The sequence below is a fragment of the Amia ocellicauda genome, chromosome 13 (genome assembly GCF_036373705.1).
Source record: "Amia ocellicauda isolate fAmiCal2 chromosome 13, fAmiCal2.hap1, whole genome shotgun sequence".
Classification (NCBI taxonomy): Eukaryota; Metazoa; Chordata; class Actinopteri; order Amiiformes; family Amiidae; genus Amia; species Amia ocellicauda.
Window position 1 is genome coordinate 8,078,983 of NC_089862.1, and position 18,133 is coordinate 8,097,115.

The 18,133-nt window shown below is 37.0% G+C and overlaps 1 protein-coding gene across 1 annotated transcript; it reads right to left on the reverse strand.

The window, feature by feature from the left end:
• Window positions 1-16: 16 nt before the first annotated feature.
• nudt6 (nudix (nucleoside diphosphate linked moiety X)-type motif 6) lies at window positions 17-17,950 on the reverse strand. The gene is made up of 5 exons (XM_066719840.1): window positions 17,572-17,950; window positions 13,813-14,016; window positions 8,540-8,595; window positions 3,771-3,825; window positions 17-707 (listed from the first exon to the last, which is right to left on the reverse strand). Exons 1-5 carry the CDS (start codon window positions 17,846-17,848, stop codon window positions 319-321), a joined length of 981 nt encoding a protein of 326 aa, XP_066575937.1. The 5' UTR covers window positions 17,849-17,950; the 3' UTR covers window positions 17-318.
• Window positions 17,951-18,133: the final 183 nt, after the last annotated feature.

An 18,133-nucleotide genomic window follows, 5' to 3' on the forward strand; every position in this document is an offset into this window, starting at 1 on the left:
CAAAAACAAACACAGATGAAATCACAAAGGCATTTATTTTTAATACACAGAATGTGAATGATTTTAACCTGAGACAATACAAGAACCAAGTATTCAGTCTTGGGTGTAAAAACTATATTTTAATATATTAAAAGGGATATTTTATTATTTATGAAAGGTTACAGAATATATATACAGATGCAGTCAGTACCACATGTATGTAGTCATATTAATGTATATACAATTAAAAAGACCCCCTGGTAACAGTTAAAATGCCAACAGGTATTAAAACCTAGAATACTGCTAAGTGACTTGAAAAAATACTCAGTTCTGATCAGATTAAGACACATTTTCATACATCTTGGGCAACTCTTTGTGGTACAGCTGATAGAACAGCCCTGTATAGACCGCTGGCAGTTCTTTTACCAGGAGGTCAATTTTATCAAAGCCCTCCCTATATCCATACAACAGGAGTTTTGCTACCCTGCTCGTAATGGGCGTGGTTTCCTTGGTCTTGGCTAGTTCTGCTACCTCCAACCATTCACATTTCAAACACTCCTGACGGCAAAAGTTAATGTTGAATGTCAACGGCTTGAGACGACAGATGATGTACATATCTGACATGCCAAAGGCTCCGGGGTGGTTATGCTGCTGTCTTATACTCAAGAGGGACTTGAACTCTGTGTGAATGCCCGTCTCTTCAAAGACTTCACGGACAGCTGTGTTGCCTGTGAAAAAAACAGAGAGAAGAGAGAAGCATTTCTTTATTTATAATGGATACTGGATCTGTTAACCATGAATGGCAGAGATTGCCATTACACTGGTAATGACCATGTATAATAAGTTATGGCTATTGCTAATCCTCTTTCTGGAGGCTTGAGCAACAAGGAAGATGAACATCTGCTTTGCACTGGGGTGTTTCAGCATATTCCAACTGAGCTGGCCATTGATAGCCTACAGAATCGTTTAGGGACATCGCTTTATCTAATATGAGTGACTGCTGCTTAATAAAAGACACCCACATTTTATGCAGTTTCTTACAACAGGACATGCTTCAACTTTCAATTCCAACAGATGTTCATATATTGTACTTCACAAAATCATTTCTGCATTGTGCAATACAACAGTGAGTTCCTAGAAGAAAAAACACTGACTCCCTTTGGATTTGTGTTTTCTATTGCCCAACAGTTCAGACAATTTTCCCCATTGTGGAATTTCATTCCTCCACATCTTTTTCAGTGTTAAAGATGAGTGGGTTGATTGTCATCCCTTTCAGTAGTCAAAGGAATGGATTTAATCAAAACTTTGACCCATCTTCCAACCACCTATTCCAAATCCAGTATCTGATAATATTTTCCTTTGGGCAGATAAATGAGGTCTAGAAAGAGAAATGCCAACCAGTGTAGAATGTGTGACTAACACTAGTACTGGGTTAAATGTTTTGATTTTATGTGGCCCTAAATTCACTTTTCTGTACTCAAAGAACAAGAAATGTTCATTACCCTTCTTCAGCCAATTTGCTAAAGCCTTATTTTCATTATATGGCTGATATCTAGATATATGCCTCTTGTGGCAGGACAAAAAATCATATTTACTCATAAAATTAATGTTATCTCTATTAACACAGTTAAAATTGGTGAGGAGATAACATACACTCACCTAAAGGATTATTAGGAACACCTGTTCAATTTCTCATTAATGCAATTATCTAACCAACCAATCACATGGCAGTTGCTTCAATGCATTTAGGGGTGTGGTCCTGGTCAAGACAATCTCCTGAACTCCAAACTGAATGTCTGAATGGGAAAGAAAGGTGATTTAAGCAATTTTGAGCGTGGCATGGTTGTTGGTGCCAGACGGGCCGGTCTGAGTATTTCACAATCTGCTCAGTTACTGGGATTTTCACGAACAACCATTTCTAGGGTTTACAAAGAATGGTGTGAAAAGGGAAAAACATCCAGTATGCGGCAGTCCTGTGGGCAAAAATGCCTTGTTGATGCTAGAGGTCAGAGGAGAATGGGCCGACTGATTCAAGCTGATAGAAGAGCAACTTTGACTGAAATAACCACTCGTTACAACCGAGGTATGCAGCAAAGCATTTGTGAAGCCACAACACGTACAACCTTGAGGCGGATGGGCTACAACAGCAGAAGACCCCACCGGGTACCACTCATCTCCACTACAAATAGGAAAAAGAGGCTACAATTTGCACAAGCTCACCAAAATTGGACAGTTGAAGACTGGAAAAATGTTGCCTGGTCTGATGAGTCTCGATTTCTGTTGAGACATTCAGATGGTAGAGTCAGAATGTGGCGTAAACAGAATGAGAACATGGATCCATCATGCCTTGTTACCACTGTGCAGGCTGGTGGTGGTGGTGTAATGGTGTGGGGGATGTTTTCTTGGCACACTTTAGGCCGCTTAGTGCCAATTGGGCATCGTTTAAATGCCACGGCCTACCTGAGCATTGTTTCTGACCATGTCCATCCCTTTATGACCACCATGTACCCATCCTCTGATGGCTACTTCCAGCAGGATAATGCACCATGTCACAAAGGTCGAATCATTTCAAATTGGTTTCTTGAACATGACAATGAGTTCACTGTACTAAACTGGCCCCCACAGTCACCAGATCTCAACCCAATAGAGCATCTTTGGGATGTGGTGGAACGGGAGCTTCATGCCCTGGATGTGCATCCCACAAATCTCCATCAACTGCGAGATGCTATCCTATCAATATGGGCCAACATTTCTAAAGAATGCTTTCAGCACCTTGTTGAATCAATGCCACGTAGAATTAAGGCAGTTCTGAAGGCGAAAGGGGGTCAAACACAGTATTAGTATGGTGTTCCTAATAATCCTTTAGGTGAGTGTATATTATAAAGCATGGTACTATAATCTTACCTCAAAATAGTTGCTTGTTGGCTTTCAATAACACTTTGTTTACTTACAAAGAAATATGCATGTATGATTATGATTAGATGCAATTGTTTGTTTTTTACTTCGTTTTTTATCATTACAAATATGTTTATTGCATATTTGAGTTAACCTGTCCCACAGTACAAAACACTAACACAGATGCATCATTTCTTAGTCCTGACCTGAATCGAGAATGACCAAAATCACAAATAAGAACACGCATATGGCATTCCTGACTTTAGAGACAAAAAGGAAACAAACCACCAAACTTTACTTCTGTTCTGTTCTGTTACCTGGATAATTATGAAGTTATGGTAAATTTAATTTATCTTGTTTTAATAATATCTGTGTCACTGTACCAAATTAAAAAATTGACATTTCTTATACGCCTACGTGGCACATTTAAAAGCTTTTGACTACAGTTCAAATTATCCGTCACTTTTTCGATCTTCAAAAAAAAAACAGAGGGACAATAAAGCTGCTTGACACTGTACATTAATTAGCAGGACATGAACTGCATTATTTGTATTTCCTACATATAAGTAGTATTTTATTTTGTTAAACAAAATGTGTTTTAAAGTTTTAATTATTACTCGGTTATAAATGTACTTTGTTAAATTTCAAATAACAGCCATTGGGATGGAATTATATAAGGTCAGAAATATATTAATAATTATGTGAGCTGTACAGTAAAATGGAAAATACAGTGCAAGAGTGTCAGAAACCTGAGAAGTATCAGTAAAAATGACATCAATGTATAAATCAGTATTCTGTTTCTGTCTGTGCTTAATATGCAGGATATTAGTTTTCTGTAATTGTGGGTACTAAAAGTCACATCAAAACATCATTGGAGAGACTGTAGAGAAACTTACCAATATTTTCCCCTGGATCAGAGAGTCCACCAGGAAACTTCCAGGCATTTTGTGTCTAACAAATTGGAAAATATATATATTTTTAGAACAAAACTGTCTTTTTATGTTTTATTTTGTATTGTGGCAAAGTGTGTTCCAGTCAAAAAGTGCTGCAAAATGAATGTGTGAATGTGTAACTCCTGAAAGTAGTAGTAGGACTATCAGGTGTGTCCTGTTTAAATTACATGTTTAATTCAATGTGATTCCAAGATTATTATTTGTTTCTTGATTACAGTGAAGTTTATGAAGTTTGATGTTCTACTGATTGTCTTTAATAAGTATGGTTCATCTTACTTTTATATTTAAAAACAAATGCTGCTAGATAAATTATGATATAGGTGTTGTATACTTGTTGAGTTTCACGTTTAAACATTTATGTAAAATATATTGCTTTTCTTTTAACTCTAGCCTTTATACTTGTATCATGTATTGTATTTTACATTCAGAAATGTCATGTAGTCTGCAGCACTACCATGTACTGCACTGGTTAAGAATACAATGTTTTCTGTTTCTTTTTATAAAAAAATAAAATAAAACGCCTGTTAGTACATTGATATTCAAAACAAAACGCTTTTCGTTTGTTTTAAATGTTAAACCTTTGTTGCTTTTTTTTTTGTTTTGTATTTTTTTTTTTTTTTTATTGAGTAAAGTAATTCCTCAACCAAGGCAAATTGAGCACTGTCTAATTGCAAGCCTCTAAACTGAAAATTGGGAGATTTTGGATATACCCCTGCATGTCCACTACATGTACTTCAGTAGAGAGAGATCAGGTGAGTACAATATTGTTTATTCTGATATCTGGATGGATTACTCATCTATGTATCCCTTAGCACAGAAACATCTCTTCACTAAAATGATATACAAAAAAAAAAGAAACAGAGAACATGCGTTGCTTGATATTTCAGCTTCCTATACACGCTCATTAAATATGTTGATGATGAGTATTTTTCATATGGAAACAAAATAATTGTTTAGCAATCTTGTTGAAGCAGTAAACTTCATAAGGCATTGACATTCTGCCTGCATTTATGACAGCAGAACAGCCTTCTCAGACATTTGCCTTAGAAGAGATTACTGGGTTAACATAATATGGCTGCTCCTACTTGGACAGAAACAGAGCAGTAGTTTAATGAAAATCCACGAGAGAAGGATTGTGTGTTTTGAGTCATACCTCGGGCGCTATGGAATCCGCTCTGTTCTGATGAAGGACACAATTACAAGAAACCTTCAATATGATCACTAACGTATCGGCTGTCTTTGAAGATTCATGGTATATGCTTTTGTTTTGTGTACTTGTTGCACTTTTGCAGTTCAGTTTTCAATTATCTATAAAAATTGCGAATGCCTTTGTCTGCACCGGAACACCTCGAACTTGCTTGTGGGGTGTGCTGGATTACGTTACTGGCATATTTCCAAGTCTTCTGACTACCACAGGTCAATGGTATGTCTAGTATGGAGCCACTTCCTAAACTAATCCAGGCTAGGTCCTGTAGGCAATGTTGAATACACACATATTTGAATAGTTATTCATTACCCAAAGCTTCAGAAAGTACACAAGAACATAGAATCTTAAATCTTCCAAGCTGGACAATCCAGTAGTGATCATATTTGAGGTTTCTGAACACTAATTAGATTAATTCCTTAAATATTCCCTGTGTAAATGGATGAATAATAATAAGGGAGGGTGCATTATAGCAATTTGTTTAAAGAATAATAATAAAAACACACACAGGCAACATTGAATAACAAATGCCATACTAAACGAGTACAGTCAAAATGGCAAACCCATATTGACAGCTTCAGATATGATATATAATGTAATCAGTGTTGGCTGTTATTATAATGACATACATTTTCACACATTCCATATATTAATTTATTAAAATCAATAATGTATTGTTATGAATAAGCATTATTGTAATAGAATAATAATAACCAAGCAAAATAAAGTTCACTCCACTTGTATCATGAATGAGGACACAGGCAAACATGGCTGCAGAATCACTGTATATAAAGGGGCAGGCATTGTTTCCTTAATGAGGATGTCATTAAGAAACGCCAGTAGAGCTTACTTTTCAGAACATAAACCGAAAGCGCTCTCTGACAGCCTGCCTGCAAAGCATGTTTATGACTGAGAGCCAGACTATCCTTGGGGCCTCTTTCCAGTGAAGTGGAGCTCGGTGTCAGAAGAAAACTCAGTTAAAGCACTCTACTTATTTCCCTCCACTTTCCTAACAAGCAGGGACCTTCTCACCTAAATGCCTGCTCCCCTTCATGTCAGGAAACAACAAAAACTAAATCCTGCTTCCCTCTTCCCAGCTCATTAACCACATGCTATGTAAAAATCATGGCTGGAGGTGCTCACAGTCACAGAGCAGAGGTCTGTTTGCCATCTCCTCACAAATTGCTTTAATGCAGCTTAAAGTAGTGTACAAAATGGACAAGCGGAGGTTGCCGATGAGGATAGAAAAAAAAAAAAGAAATTGGTTCCATATGTCTGGGGATGAACAATCAGATATTGTTTGATATCATCACATGCATTTAATCATCTACAGAAGGTAAGGGGGCTTCGAAAACTCACTAAGAAAATAACTGATAAGGTAAATGGTTGATACACATAAACACAACCACACACTCACACGGATACATACATATACATGCGTGGCTTGTACAATCCCCCTATTGGCAAGCCATGGTTTGAAGTGGATGTTATAGTTGTGTTTCCAATTGTGTGACAAAACAAAGGGATCCACAGAATTCATATTGTTAACACACATATATAATGTCAAAAGCATTGAAAAGGGTGAACATATTTCTCAGCTTCAAAACAAGTGTAAGAATGTAAAAAAAAAAAATGGCTCAAACCGGGAAAATGGTTAACGGTTATATTATTTATTGTAACACAGCACAACTTGCAGATGTTGTAATGTTTATATATTATTAGTGAGGGGAGGGAAATTACATCTGTGCAGATTAAACTAAATTAAAGTTCTAAAACAGAAGTTAGAGGAAAAGACCTGGAGAAAAGTTCACTGTACAGATGACATTATGAATAAACACTGCGTTGCCATTAAAACAATGCACACAATTTGAAATAATGTAATGCCTCACTAAACAACATAAGTATTGAGGACAAAGTAGCCAAATCTTGGTTTAGGGATGGAAAATACCCAAAACTTGCAAAATTGTAGAAGGGTACAACGGTATAGGAAAAGAGAGCAGACCTAGCGAGGGGACGAACAGAGACCACCAGATTGCTTTCCTTGCCTTGCTTATGAGCCTAATACAATTTGTATGTATTATTAGTGTTAGCCTTCATCACCTCAGTCCTACTCCCTTTTCAGTTATTTTGAAGATTTTAACAAGATGTGTAATCGTTAAACTTTATGTTGCGTGTCTGTCCTTTTTTTCACCTAGAGTCCAAAAAGCTGGGGGCAGCAAACACATCAACAGAAAGAAAAAGGCTTCCTATCAGGAGAGGAAAATGATTTAAACCAGCCCCAGGAAAACACTGCTTAAATAAACTGACTTAATGACAGGCGTGTTTAGAAGCAGGAGATGTAACAACTGAAAGCATTCACCTTTCATATATTCTGTGAAGGGTTCAATGCGGTCTTTTCCCAGAGCCATATTAATAGAATTACAATTCTCTACACGGGCTCTCATAAGTGCACTCGTGGATTGGACTAAGAAAGATTACATCTATGCCAGTAACAATCAATTCTGTAAGTAGCGAACTTGGGAATTCTTCATATGGAAACTGAAACAGACAGTTTAGACTTGATCAATAATGTGAATCTCTAGAACGAAAAGGGCACCAATTCTTAACATCTGCCTTGTTAAGAAGTCATGGAACTGATTAGAGACTATTCTAAATATTGAATGAAATTCTTAGTATTCTGCACCTAAGGTTCTATCTTTTTTCATAATGCTTTGAATTTAAAAAGGTATTAGAAATGCACATAAGAACACAGCCTCATTCATATAACTTATATTATGTTTACTCCATTTTTTTATATTGGTCAGAAAAGTGCACATTTCTCTTCAAATGTATTACAACAACATAAACACGTTTGCTGGGAATGACAAAATGGTCTAGAAATTGAAACGGAACAATTAAAATAATCTGAAAACTAGATAACATGATTACTTCACATCTAATGTCTGTGATGAAAACTATTATATTAATACTATATGGTGAGCACACATTCCTATGAGGTAATGGCTATGGTTACAGAATACAATACACTGATGTTGAAGATTTTCCCCCATTGTGTCAAATGTAACAGTAAAAAATAAATGTTCCCAAACCGGACTTCAGGTTCTGCTTTCTAAATCTGGCATCATAGGTTTGGCCCCTTTAATAATATGTTTCCACCTCTGAAGACATATTTTCCACACAATCCCCTCACAGAACTAATGTATATTTTGCTTCATGTACATAGAGGGATTTTCATTCAAGTTGGAAAATATTTAAAGTAGTACTGAATTTTAAATTCATACTAAGTCAGTTATGTGAAGATTTAAATTAATAACATGACATGACTTTGTTTCCATTCCATGTGATTTCACTGTTACATGAAAAACACAATGTACTCGTTTCTACATGCAGAATATACTGTGCATCATTAGCATTTCTTATCTCAATATATATTCTACTGTTACACCAGTCTGTTGATATTAAACTGTAATAAAGATGCTTATGGGCAATGTATAAGGAGAAAGCATACCTTGTTTTTGTCTTGTACAACGAGAACTTTACCACTTGCTTCATCAAGGACAGCACCTAGAGATGGCAAAGAGTTATGTCACTCCACAGGACATGAATAACCTAGATAAGTTACATGCACTCCTTTCAAAATATACTTTAAAATGGGTTACATGGAAGTAATTTATTATATTGCATCTATAAACTAGGAAGGAACATATATATGTGGTTCCCAACTTTGAAGTGCATATATCTGGCTGCCTGCCTGTTAACTTAAATTAGTCGATGCACCCCTGAAACCCTTGTATAATCCAATTACTACTTATTGCAACAGACTGTTACTGATGTGTTAGGTTTCTATGGCAGTAAAGCTTTTAATTAAAAACTCTTCCATCGAGAACCAGTTACCTCTGGCAATGCAACTGCTTGGCCAAAAGATACACAAATATAGGAACACAGATTGTTTAGAATTTAAACATGTGGCAAAAAAAGACTGAGATACGGAGTTACTCCCTTGAATAACAACTATATCTGCTGTAGCTTTATCCTCCTCTTACAAAGAGAACATAAAGCAGTTTATTCTTTCATAATAGCTTTTGATAAACTCTGCATTTCTTGCCAGTTATTCATAAATAAAACATTTTCTATGCCTTTGAAAAGAAAGTGTAACAGTTCTCACAAACAGCTACGTAAATCCACAAATTCACAGAACACACTGTGTGTAAAAAGTGTGCCGATCTTGTTATATGGAGTGTTGTTTGTGTTAATTATTCATCTATAAATAACAATAAGAACCCATTAGGGAATTATTTGAATTAGTGAATTATTTGGATGACAAAAAATAAAACTGGATACATTTCCTTCAATCACATTGTATAACATACTTTAAATATCCAGAAAACATTTATTTTCTGAGAAAACGAAGCACTCAAAAATAAGATAAAAAGGAAGCAGGGCCGGATGCAGGGTGGTGAGAATAACACATACCACACAAACTTCAATTGCTGTTCTGAGACAGAGCTGTGTATGATTTGGCTTTGAATGTATGAATGAGTGAGTCAGCTACAATTCCTTAAATTATTACAATTCTAAGCTCACAGAAACAAATGTATTTCACAGACCACCAGAGTTTTGCGGTACATATTGATTATCACAGTTAATTTTTAGCAAGTTGTGACTAAGATGCTGAACTATGCAGTTTGGACTGTCTTCAGGTACACTGGTGTCTTTTCCATCTGCAGTCCCTTACGTTCCCTCCTACACAGGCTGCTCCTACTCATACTGGGAGGGATGTTTTATACCAATACCAGCTTGGCCTTCCATGTGGAAATTGATGTCATTAAAGCTGTGAGCACATCACTCCCTGAGAGCATATCACGCTCAGAAGCTATCATTATGCGGAGTGTGTAGGAAAACTAGTTTCCTAAAGTAAACCACAATTTGTAAGCTACAGCACGAGGCAACACATTGAGTATTCAAGGGTGGAGAATGGGGAGTTAATCTGAAATCCCTACTGAAACTAAAAAGTAACAGTGACAGCTAACAGCTACATTTTGAGTCAGATTTGGGCAAGGCTTGATTCTAACTTCAGCGAAGCACAATGTTTTATTTATAATACCAATTGTACATGTTATGTACTATATTTGTATGTTTAATATATATATATATATATATATATATATATATATATATACAAAAATATCACAGTATCAGTTAATTAAAACCAATACAATTATAATAAAGAAATACAAATAAAAAAGTTAAAATACAGATTCTATTAGCACTGCTCTCAATAGTAAGAAATATATAGATAAATACATTCCTGGATTAGAAAAAAGACCTGTGTACAGTAGGTTTTGTGCTTAAAGCTCTTAAAGCAATCAAACAGACAAAATGTTGCTTGCAAAGATTGCAAATTGGCTTTTTTATGTCATGAAAACTACTAAGATTTTACACTATAAACTCTGAATTCTGTTGGAATAAATGTGAGCTAACATCTAATTTAGATGCCTATTGCACACCTCTGAACTTTCTCATCTGCTTTATATTCTCAAAATATACCTTGTAAACTTAAAATACAGTTATAAAGAAGATAAAATAAACATTTTATATGCAATGGTAGCATCAGACTAATTCAACAACATTAATACAAAATACTAAGAATAATCTCAAGTCTCAGAAGTCTTTTTAACGATGCTATCAATAATTAATTAATGTAATTGTATTGTTTATTTTTGTAACAGCTCTGAATGATCTGAATTACTGTAAAAAAGACCAAAACGTTTGTATTGCAGCCTATGCCTTTGCTATGGCATGGAGCTTTGGGGAGGTGGTGTACAATCAGCCATGGACCACTGAAGAAGGGGTGGAAGCTGACTGGGGTGAAAAAGGGATCTCTGCACATGAGTGACTCCTGTGGTATCTCAGGAGCCTGCGGGTTCTAGGTTATAGCCCTTTCATTTGCAAATGGTGTGATAGATGCACTATAGACATTCGGGGCCTGCGGTGCAAATAATCGGTGGAAATGTGCTCTCCCCTGCCGACACAGCACAGACGTTGTAGAGTAACCCCCCTCAATAACCCCCCAACAAATTAAAATATATAACTTTTTTAATTTTTATTTTTACTGCTGTGGTAATTTATATATAATATAATTATGGATGCCAGCCATATCTGAATAAGGCCAATCACATACGTCCCAGGGATACTAATCCATTTTATAGTGGAGGAGCTGATGACCAGACAGCTCCAGGCAAACAAATTAGAATTTCCATTTTACTGTAATTTCTTATAACTGACATTTTTAAACATCAAGCAAAACCTAGTTTCTTAGTAATTGGTTTGCATTCTCATATAGTCATAGTTCTTTGCCAGCACAAAATGCTGACAAAAGACATGTAGGAGCTTGTATCATAAGTCACAGCATTATCACAGAATCAATCTGAAATCTGATATATGGCTAATTCATGGCAAGCATTTTCACTTTAAAACAGCTACATTCAGGGACTCCGTGTTATATACTGTTTTAAAAAACAAAAACAGTATGTTGTGTTTAGGAACATGCCTAAAGGCCAAACTAATGCTGTATTTCTGTACTTTCCCTAGTCTCAGAATACCTCTGACATTGAACGCTCAACCCAATATTACTGTACTAATTTGCTACATGCGCATAACTTTAACCAAAACTGAATCGATTAAGTTATTCACCTTCATCATTACAATGTAGGCTACAAATTAAAATGATAGCCCAGTTGATATTATGCACATTATATCATAATGTCTTTTTTATTACTAAAAATAAAATAAAATAAATGACTGAATAGCTCATCATAAGTTCTGGTCAAGTGTGTTTAATGGTTAAATGGTTGTAAATAATAAAATATACTCACAGAAGGAGGTAATCTATCATTTTGTATATTAGAAGAAATCAACAAATATTATAATACATACATATATTATAAAGCACATTCAATATTTCAACAATTCCCACAGCTATATATAACTTTTGTTTCTATTAAACATGTAGGCTAGTCATTAGCTTTGAGCTTAACCTAAACAACACATCCAATCCTGACAATAAGATGTATTTTATATTTCTGCGAATTGAAGAGCTTCAATTTAGATTTTTTCTCACACAGAGCGTCTTGATTCCAGGAACTGGCAGCTGCTAGTTCTAGTTATTGTCTGTTTGAGGCGATAATTGAAAGGACAGACAAAACTTTGTGGATTCTTTTAATTAAGCTACCTGGTATGTACATACCTGGTAAAATAAAGATGTAGGTGTACATCCTACAGATCCTACAGCAGATTCTAGCTATGAGATGTATACAGTTAGTGATTTTAATCTAATTTGACTGTGAACTACAGTGAATCTCTACTAGTAGTAACTAGTAACTAAGCAAGAACAAACCTTCAATGCTTTCAATGCTTGAATAGCTATACTGAAAAAAATTACAATTTAATCATTTAGGGTTAAACTATGGACAAACTATTTGGAAGCACCACATGTATTTGTGCTTTATCAAAAGTACACTTGACTGCATCATCAGCTGGAACAATGGCCCCTTTCCAATCCTTCCATGACTGTGTGGCCCCTCTAATGGAGGTCCTGATTAAAAGATGGGGAAACCCTCTCTATTCGTGTTGCGTGCACTTGTCATAGCAAACAGCACTGTGTTTAATAAACACCACAGCTGGACAGAGACAGCATAGTTTACCGATGAGATAAAAAGGTGGAAGTTGAACGAGTGGATACATTTGCTGGAAATTGTTAAAAGGATGTTTCAAGAAAAGCTACTGGCCCCAGAAGGCTGCCATGTTTCCTGATGTAAGAAGATGTAACGACCTCACGAAACTATACACCGCACAACGTAAGCAATTGCACATTTAAATCCCGAGCCGTAACTGCTGTTCTAAACAATCATCCAAACATGTTCTAACATGCCCACTTAAAACCTCGAACTCTGCTCTACTTGAAATCCTGCCCTCTGCTGGTCACCTTGCCTCTCAATAAAAGAAAATATGTTTTTGAAAAGCTCCAGTCGCAACCCCATAATACTCTGGCAGTTCTACTGCTGTACATATTTCAAGCACTTTTAAATATCAAGTATGCATGGAGTTCTACTGTACAACAGGGACAGGATATTTACTTCCTCAATTTTTTTAGGAAAATATATTAGGAGAAACACAACTGGGCAGATTACTGTAGTTATTCCAAAGTCACTCCAGCACTGAATGGGAAACTAAATAGTTGACATAAGAGCAGAGGTAATACGACTCCCACGGCCTCCCTAGCCATTTTATGGGTATGGATGCATTCAAGTAAAATTATTTTCCCACAGGTAAGACAACATATTAAACAAATGTGTGGAGGATTCAAGTCTGAGGAGGTTAATGATTATTCCAGAGTTATAGTCACTCAGTGCCAGGACCAGATGCTGAGATATGAACTCTGTGTAGCTGTGAGTGGGAGGACAATTGTAGAGTTTCAGAATAACTGGGTGTAAATATGCAGAGGGATATTAAAAAAAATCCCCTGAAAAAAGTTAAAAGATTCCCCCTTCAAACCAAGAATGAAAAACAGGACCTGCCCTTAAAACATGAAAATGAAAGAAAAACTGATGATTGCAACTTAAAAATGATCTAATTTGGGGCTTGTGCCCTGAGTTAGAGATACTCCTTCACTAAATGTTTCTCAATCATATGCAGGTAGTCATATTCATTTATAGACAGTCTTTAAGCTTAACTCACATATGTTTGTTCAACATCTGTTATCCAATGCATGGTGTACCATACCTGCTACACCGATTTGATGTGTGGCATACCCTGGCAAGCGGCTGGTCCCCTCTCCCAGCCACAGTGTGAGAGTGGAGCTGTCTTTCTCTGTGTGATGGAAAGTAAATCCTTGGGAAGCAGCAACAGCAACGAACCGGCTTTGTAAAATAGGGATGCGTAGCCACACTGCCAGTCGGCCCTCGGCTTTCCACTGGCTGATGGAATCTGAAACACAAAAACACTGACAATCAGAACATTTGCTGAGTAAGGTAAGAGGAGTACAGATGCAGGTGACTACAAACATTATATTTTATATATTTACTGAAACACCTTTCAGATTCAAAAACAGATTATTTGGTGCCCTAAGAAACTGTTAGGGTATACACTCACCTAAAGGATTATTAGGAACACCATACTAATACTGTGTTTGACCCCCTTTCGCCTTCAGAACTGCCTTAATTCTACGTGGCATTGATTCAACAAGGTGCTGAAAGCATTCTTTAGAAATGTTGGCCCATATTGATAGGATAGCATCTTGCAGTTGATGGAGATTTGTGGGATGCACATCCAGGGCACGAAGCTCCCGTTCCACCACATCCCAAAGATGCTCTATTGGGTTGAGATCTGGTGACTGTGGGGGCCAGTTTAGTACAGTGAACTCATTGTCATGTTCAAGAAACCAATTTGAAATGATTCGACCTTTGTGACATGGTGCATTATCCTGCTGGAAGTAGCCATCAGAGGATGGGTACATGGTGGTCATAAAGGGATGGACATGGTCAGAAACAATGCTCAGGTAGGCCGTGGCATTTAAACGATGCCCAATTGGCACTAAGGGGCCTAAAGTGTGCCAAGAAAACATCCCCCACACCATTACACCACCACCACCAGCCTGCACAGTGGTAACAAGGCATGATGGATCCATGTTCTCATTCTGTTACACCAAATTCTGACTCTACCATCTGAATGTCTCAACAGAAATCGAGACTCATCAGACCAGGCAACATTTTTCCAGTCTTCAACTGTCCAAATTTGGTGAGCTTGTGCAAATTGTAGCCTCTTTTTCCTATTTGTAGTGGAGATGAGTGGTACCCGGTGGGGTCTTCTGCTGTTGTAGCCCATCCACCTCAAGGTTGTACGTGTTGTGCTTTACAAATGCTTTGCTGCATACCTCGGTTGTAACGAGTGGTTATTTCAGTCAAAGTTGCTTTCTAACAGCTTGAATCAGTCGGCCCATTCTCCTCTGACCTCTAGCATCAACAAGGCATTTTCGCCCACAGGACTGCCGCATACTGGATGTTTTTCCCTTTTCACACCATTCTTTGTAAACCCTAGAAATGGTTGTGCGTGAAAATCCCAGTAACTGAGCAGATTGTGAAATACTCAGACCGGCCCGTCTGGCACCAACAACCATGCCACGCTTAAAATTGCTTAAATCACCTTTCTTTCCCATTCAGACATTCAGTTTGGAGTTCAGGAGATTGTCTTGACCAGGACCACACCCCTAAATGCATTGAAGCAACTGCCATGTGATTGGTTGGTTAGAAAATTGCATTAATGAGAAATTGAACAGGTGTTCCTAATAATCCTTTAGGTGAGTGTATAGTATATTCCTCATCTGGAATACTGTTCTGGGCTCCACACTTCAAGAAAGATATCGCTGCTCTAGAGGCAGTTCAGAGGAGAACAACCAGACTTATTCCAGGTCTGAAGGGAAAGTCCTACTGAGAGACTGAGGAACTGAACCTTTTCACCCTGGAACAGAGGAGACTACATGGGGACTTGATCCAAGTCTTCAAAATCATGAAAGGCATTGACCACCTCAAACCAGAGGAGCTTTTCCAGATCAGCAGGGACACATGCACCCGGGGACACAAATGGAAATTGGGCTTCAAGGCATTCAAGACAGAAAACAGGAGACACTTCTTTACACAGAGAGTAGTCACAATCTGGAATAAACTCTCCAGCGATGTGGTTGAAGTGACAATTTGGGAACATTCAAAAACAGACTGGAAAGTGATCCTTGGATCACTTAATGGACACCAAACAAGCACGATGGGTCAAATGGCCTCCTCTCGATTGTAAACTTTCTTATAGTGTTAGACTGATATGAGTCACAGGGTTTGAAGGGATGTGGTCTAGGAGGTTTTACAGATCTCTTCAAATCGTCAACAGCTTAAAGATGTAGTAGCAGGTCTAAAGTTAACCTGAAATGTTGTTTTCCATTGTAAACACAGCCATTTCACACAGATTCTTGCCATCTTTTCATCCTCTTTGCTTGCCCTATACTGGTGTGCTCTTTGACCCCTTGTAAAAGAAGTAGAAGATTTCCCTGGCATGGTTTGGGTCCACTTGTCCCCTTAGAGGGAAGGGTCACTGCAAATTAATACAAAGTTATTCTGAGTGATCACCTTTATCCTATGGAGAAACATTTCTATTCTGATGGGAGTTGTCTCTTCCTGGATGACAATGCCCCCATCCACAGGGCACGAGGGCTCACTGAATGGTGTGATGAGTATGAAAATGATGTGAATCATATGCTATGGCCTTCACAGTCACCAGATCTCAACCCAATTGAACACCTATGGGAGATTTTGGACTGATGTGTTCGACAGCTCTCTCCACCACCATCATCAAAACCCCAAATGAGGGAATATCTTTTGGAAGAATGGTGTTCATCCCTCCAGTAGAGTCCAGAGACTTGTAGAATCTGTGCCAAGAGCATTGAAGCTGTTCTGGGGCTCGTGGTGGCCAACACCTTACTGAGACACTTTATGTTGGTTTTTCCTTTGTGACCCGTCTGTGTATATATATATATATATATATATATATATATATATATATATATATATATATATATATATATATATATCTTTGCAAAGAATGGCCACAGAGTGCTTCTCAGAGTTGTTAGTAATAAAAATGTTTAGAAAACACCATTAGACAAAGAGGAGACAAAAACAAAAAGGGAAATAACCACAGAGGACTATAGGTGCAATAGGTAACTCAACATGTCCTTTTTGATGTAGTCATGGATTCTTATATTTGGATGATGATTATGACTGATTATAATGCAACGTTACGATATGCAATGAAGAAACTAAAAAAACAAACAAACAAACAACAAAAAAAACATTTTTAAAGTTATTTCAGTGATTCTCCCTTCTTTTTACATCTTACAGGTTCCTTGAAGACTTGAATGCGGAACAGGACCACTATTCAGGAATGCATTAATGTCACAGTAACCAAGCTGGGAAATTAGCACAGATACAGCTCTTTTACGAAAAGAGGCCAAACATGTCTAGCTGTATACAGTGATTGATTGTCTACATGGGGGCATGTTCACATTAAGGTAACAGGATTCAACCATACATACTGTTAATTTGACTAATTTTGCCAAAATGCATTTTAATGGATACATAATAATAATAATATTATTATTATTATTAATATATAAATGGCTGACATAACATACCTTAAATATTATGAGAGGGAATTTAAAAAAAGATTATGTCACAAAGGAACTGTAACGGTTTCAATGGAATACATTATTTATGTCATAACTTTTTGATTGCGTTTTGCACTTCAGGGCCACCGTAGCAAATAATTACGTTAAAATATTACAGCGTGTATTTTTTCTGGTTTATTTTGATGACTTAAGACAGAACAGCTTGCTTACGTTGCAACGCATTTGATTCCCATTGCTGTACACTATTCTTTAATACTACTGCTACTGTACAATTATATTAATAATAATATTTTCAAAATCTATCCACTTGCCTTGTAACAGTCTCTGAAAAGATTTGTCACTAATGCCAATTGGGAAATCCTGTTCGTTGAGCTGCACAGTGACTCCCCCGAATTGATCTAATTTCCCAGTTAACACATGAGTCCTTGTCATTGCTCTTCCTCGGTCACTTCTTATCTGAGCGGAGTTTCCACTGAGTGAAACAGATCTAGTCGTTTGAAGCTCTAGTCTGTATCTATGAAGAACTCTAGGTGTGCAAAATAACGTGAGCTTTGAGACACGAAACAGATTTCTTGTGACTGGTAACATTTTAAAGTTTGCCGGCTGCCACACTATATATATATATATACATCAAACATGAACCTTACTGCTCCGAGTTGTAGTCTACTTTGCCCCTGAGTTTGCGTATAAGAAGCAGGTTGCGTAAAGACTTTCCGTAATATATGTAATATACAGCACCTTAGAAAAATGTCACCCATGTAATTAATTAAGCAGGCGTTGTTCGTCTATATTTAATATCTTGTTATGTGTTTACTAGATAGTATCTTTATAGTGTAATACTTACAAATACAACATCCTTGCTAAGTAATACAT

Excerpts from the sequence above, each read along its gene's own strand:
- nudt6 (XM_066719840.1), bottom strand. The coding sequence starts at position 17,848 with ATGTTACCAGTCACAAGAAATCTGTTTCGTGTCTCAAAGCTCACGTTA. Across the intron at positions 14,017-17,571 it reads TTTTCAGAGACTGTTACAAG|ATTCCATCAGCCAGTGGAAA; the intron begins GCAAGTGGATAG and ends TTTGTGTTTCAG. Across the intron at positions 3,826-8,539 it reads TTGTACAAGACAAAAACAAG|ACACAAAATGCCTGGAAGTT; the intron begins GTATGCTTTCTC and ends CCAATTTGTTAG.